At 46.8% G+C, this 5,318-nt stretch overlaps 1 protein-coding gene across 1 annotated transcript; it reads right to left on the bottom strand.

Moving 5' to 3' along the window:
* Positions 1-2,515: 2,515 nt before the first annotated feature.
* Positions 2,516-4,067, bottom strand: LOC5519005. Its single transcript, XM_001638936.3, has 2 exons — positions 3,852-4,067; positions 2,516-3,059 (listed from the first exon to the last, which is right to left on the bottom strand). The coding sequence occupies exons 1-2, from the start codon at positions 3,952-3,954 to the stop codon at positions 2,605-2,607; spliced, it is 558 nt and encodes a 185-aa protein (XP_001638986.1). The 5' UTR covers positions 3,955-4,067; the 3' UTR covers positions 2,516-2,604.
* Positions 4,068-5,318: the final 1,251 nt, after the last annotated feature.

Below are 5,318 nucleotides of genomic sequence, written 5' to 3'. Positions count from 1 at the left end.
TACTACATGAACACGAATACATGGCCTACACATGTAGTAGTGTCCCACAGTACACTACTACATGGGCAGGATCTTCTGGTCCACAAGGTAACCCTTCAAAGCGACAGCACCTGCAACGGCGGCGGTCATTTTTGCGTAGTTCATGGCGTTCGCGGAGGGGTCTTTGGTGAAGTCTTCGCGCAAGACCTTGCGCCCAACCCAGCCGATACCGGCAACGAGGCCGGGTATGACTGCGTCGTCGGTGATGGTCTTTGTAATCTTGCTTTGCTGCGTCGTCGACATGTATACATACACACGTGTGTGATGCACGGACGGGCAAATATGGGTGGGGCCCTTGTGTTTAAATGTCTGCTTACTCTATTGCTAACAGTCGAGATTTGCACTGTCCGGGTCGGCTCGCCGGAACGGCAAGTGGTCGATCCTTGATCTGCTGTGCGGCCGCCAGCGGCGGCCTTGCGGGCGGAGTCACGTCGTCGGCTACTACAAGTGGATCGGTAGCTCGCTGATTAACAGCTGGTGTACGAGTGAACGCGGCAGCTAGCTCCCGCCTACGTGTGTAGAGGCCGATCAATGACACTAGAAGACCAGCGACCCCGATAACCGAGCTAGCCGACCAAGCAGAGTTCCTTTCCGGGACTGGTGTGTGTACGATGCCGAAGGCATCTTCGGCGCGCACGCAAGCCCTCGCGTCCCTGCGACTCGCTAGCGACCGGCGACGCAACGTGTTGCACGACACGAAGTGTCTCTTTCTTCGCTCTGTTAAGTCGGTTCCACTTTGCCATGCGCCTTCCAGCTTCGACTCGTCCAGGGTGTTTAGGTCGGGTCGCGGGTGGTTCGGGGCTCGTGATTCTCTCCACTAACGCCGAAGGCGTACGTGCAAGTTCATGAGCAGTTTTTTGATGAGTTTTTTTCATCAGCAGCTTGTTTGTCAGGTTCCGCTTACCCGTAGGGTCGCTGGGCACTGGTACTTCCTTGAGGTACCTCCATTTGTGGTGCAACTACTTGGTTGCTGAAGAAGTGGCAAGCTTTCAAATGAACGTCTACTCTGGGATGGCAGACTCGCCAGTGTGCGTTTGCGGGCAAACCACTGGTGGGTCCGCGACTGCTACCTCGTGTTGGCACCGCGTGTCAGCGCTTGCCGTTCCGGCGGTGTTCACATGGCGTGCTACGTGTAACGCCCCGTCGGCTAAAGCCATCAAACGACCGCAGCGTAGAGACAGGCTTCCGCACAATGTGCGGAGCTCGTTGTTGATGATGTAGTCGGACACTAGGTCATTGTGGAGATCGACCACACTGTCTATCGGCAGCGCCATGCCTACTAGCTTGGTCGTAAGCTTCAGAAAGCTGTCTGCCAGGGCGTCTGTAGTCCGGCTGGCTAGAGCGGTCTCGTATCGCTTCTCCTACTTCCTCGCCTCCTCGGCGCTCATGCGTTTAACGTCGTCGTGGTGCAGGGCCTTGTCTACCATTTCTCTCGACTTCCCCGAGGCTACGAGAATCGCGAGTTTCTCCCTCGCGTCTGCTATGTCAGTTTGTTCACCTCTGGTAGCCGTCCCGGCTGGCTGCGTTAAGCAGCCCAGCGACTCGACGGCCGGGAGGCCGCGTTCAGCGCGCGCCACGTGGGTATTAGCGTGTGGGTGATCACGCAGCAGCTCACCAGCATCACGAAGCCGTTCCGTGAGAACATCGCGGCCTTGGTGGTCTTCTATACGCCGAGCAAGGCGGACATGAAAGCTATCCTGCACGACTACGGCGCGGAGCTCTCAGAAGAGAAGATGAAAGAGTACATGAAGGCCCTCAAGACGAAAAAGTTCTCGAAGTTAGAGTTTTGCTTGCGTCACCCTTATACCATCGCCCTAGTTGAAGGGTAAGCGCAGTAAACCACCGCCCACGTATACGTATATACATATATATATATATATATATATATATATATATATATATATATATATATATATATATATATATATATATATATATATATATATATATATATATATATATATATATATATATGTATATACGTATACGTGGGCGGTGGTTTACTGCGCTTACCCTTCAACTTCAATGCTATGCACATGCTATATACATATAGATACTACAGGACAGACGGGGGTCTAATTGCAAAGTTCCCACCCGTTTCTATGAAAGGCCCCAGTCCCGCCGTAGATCAATGATTGCTAACCATTGCTAATTATTTATCTACGCAAAGAGGACCCGACGTAGATTTGTAATTGCCAATTATTGCTAATTGTTCATCTACGCGAAGTGGTCCCGACGTAGATAAGTAATTGCCAATTATTGCTAATTGTTTATCTACGCGGGGCCTCATCTGCATGAGACGGGGCTGGGGGGCTCGGAGGGGCGCGGCGCGCCTCCCAAGCCTGGAAGGGAGCTGGGGGGGGGGAGGGGGTCGGCGGGGCCCAGCGCACCTCCCAAGCCTAAAATGGGGCTGGGGGGGGGGGGGGGGTCGGAGGGGCCCAACGCACCTCCCAAGCCTAAAAAAGAATACCTTAGCAGAGGCCTCTTTTCTCTGTATTTAGCGAAATAAAAATAAACTGTTGACTTCGCAATTGTAGTCTATTTACAAAGACCTGTTGAATAGGCTTACACACGGTTGTGTGTATCATGGTATTTATGTGTGAATGCCGGCTGACTGAGTCCTATCCTTTTTTCATGTTCATCATTGCAGTACACCTGGCGCCAACAGCACTGCACATTTCGACCGCACACTTCCGGCGAGCACCAATTCTCCTCGTCTGAGCATGTACATTCACTTACACATGCCCTTATAAGGCTTACGACCTTAGTAACCTTGCGATCTCCTGTGGTTTGATTGGCGTAGCACTGAGACATGATAGTGTCCTGGCACGTCTTGTCTGACATGACATCTTTCCATGTGGGACCGTAATCCTCTGTATCACAATAATAACAGCGTAGCTTTAGGGTAAGGTAAAGTCCCGATCCCCGCTGGTCTTGGACCAGAACCGACGTCTCGCCTAGTGCCAGGCTCCTACGACCGTGAATACTCCAGAGCTTGTATAGGAGCAATAGGGTAAAGCCTGGGGAGAGAAGATTACAACCTCGTCAAACCAATACTAGGGAGGTATGCACTTACATTGAAACTGTACCGTAATGGATCAAGGATATCTGAGGGGGGAGGAGTCATCTTGCGCTATCTTGAAAAGGGCAAATCATTTCTGAACCACCATAGACCCCACCCCCCTCTGTTTTGTGCATGATTGTTTAACAGATTTTGATATGTTTTACAAACTAAAAAGCAATACTTTTCAAAACCAGTCTTTCCCCAAAAAATGACACGTATGGGCCTTGGTCAAAACATATTAAAATATTTAATACAAATCGACGGAAACTGTTGAACACGAAAAAATTTCGAGGAATTGTTGCTGAATTACGATAAATTGTAGAAAGCCTCTATTTTCTGTTCGCCGAACAATGCGGAGCAGGTTTTGTACAGGTGCCACTGAAGAAATCAGCGAAATCAGAATTAGCGCGCAGTCGATGAAAAATTAATCGCGTGACCATGCGGTCGACAGTGATTATAAAATCACGATATATTTAAAAAAATGAAATGAGAAATGAGGGTTATTACACATATAATATTGTTTTTCAAACGATCAAAAACTTCTGTTTGGTGCTGACCGATTGAGCTAATGAAACTACTTGGACCTCTTGGACAAAAATACTTCAATGCAAAATTATCTAAAACTTACGTATTTGTCGATAATTCATAAATCAAAAATCTTTTAACTCAAGGGAAATTGTTAAAAAAAAGTTACACCATTTTATGTATATTGTTTTTTTTTTTGTTAGTTGCACGCCAAAGCTCTTACCCGCCACTGTCACTACGGCGCTGAAATGCTGCCAGCAGGGCCGTCCCTGAATTCGCTTGACCATCTCTGACTGTAGATTGTTTGTCGGCTGAGCTCCCATCATCTTTGTAGTTGTAATCTCAATAGATCAACACAGCGAATCACTAACGAAAGTATTTTCATGATTTGTGATATGTCCGCTTTATCTTTGGATTTATTATTGGTGTGAATCGCTGACCAGTAGCTGACGGCAGGCTCGCATGAAAAAAAAAAAGAAGAAGAAAAAAAGATCCTACTGTACATTTCTTCCAAAGGCGTGTGAAGAGAAAGGTCCCATAATTGCCCTACGAAAAGTCGAATGTGCTAACAACTTGCCACCTGAGCCAGAAACCATAGAAAATAAAATGGATCGGGGGGATGGGGTATCGTTAAAAAATTCTTTCAAACTTTCAAAACATAGTTACTAAAAGTTCTCAGCACCCTTTATCTCCATTCACACACTCATAATGATAGATACTATAGTAGACATAATTGTATGGCCGTCCATAAATGTTTTATTTGAAATAATTGATATTATGATGTCTGGGTATAGGAGGAACTGCCCATGGGGTAGTGCCAAGGGATTATACCCCACAGCGGCGTAGCCAGGATTTTTAACAGGAGTGGGCCCAAAAGTGAATCTCAAGGCATTTTCTCCTGTATTTTAGATAATGTCACATACATTAACTTTTTTTTGCTGCCCGAGCCCCATAGGCCACCCCCTTGCCACGCCCCTGCCAAACCCTACCATTCACAGTGAAGTGGTATCCATAAAACTGTTATCTTTTTCTTACATTATAGCTAATTCTTTGTTAAGCGCCCCCCGTATTGAAAACTAAAAAAAAATTGCTGCGTAGTTTCTGATCCGCCAATCATCGTAGGAGGCGCGTGGCGTAAACTCAGGGCTCCAAGCTTTAGCTGGCCTCTTGCCGCTTTCCAGTTCGGTAGAACACTCAAGCTTTTTGGAAAAACTGCCTTGGCGACTGTTTTTTTTTTTATGCTGACGAATCAGAAAACGCAGCAAATTTTTCAAGTTTTTAAAAGGGAGGGCTCGCAACAACGAATTTGGCTATTAAAACGTCACTGCGCAATTTGCAGATTTTTTTTCTTTTTTATTACAGCAATTGAGCCTTTTTTGTTTGTATCATGTTCTGATGAACGCAAAATGGCTCTTGAACGCAAAAAAACTCTCGTTGTTGTTGACTGAAAGATAGTATCCATTGAAGCAAGATTCAGTTAGCGCGGAGTTCTAATTATTCAATTTCATGTTATCCGGATTGACAGGGCAAAAGCAATTTCTCAAACTAGGGGTCCTCTTTTGGGTTTTTGCGCCAATGGGGGCTTTTGTTTCATTGCCCAATTGTCTCGGCGTTTCTCCTTTCATATTATGGGTTTCCTGTGTACTTTTATGTAAATAACCCTCTGTGTGTTACCCGGGGTATGTGACGT

This window comes from Nematostella vectensis, chromosome 1 (genome assembly GCF_932526225.1).
Source record: "Nematostella vectensis chromosome 1, jaNemVect1.1, whole genome shotgun sequence".
Lineage (NCBI taxonomy): Eukaryota > Metazoa > Cnidaria > Anthozoa > Actiniaria > Edwardsiidae > Nematostella > Nematostella vectensis.
Note: the sequence above shows the minus strand (reverse complement) of the source record. Positions and strands in the feature narration are given on the sequence as shown.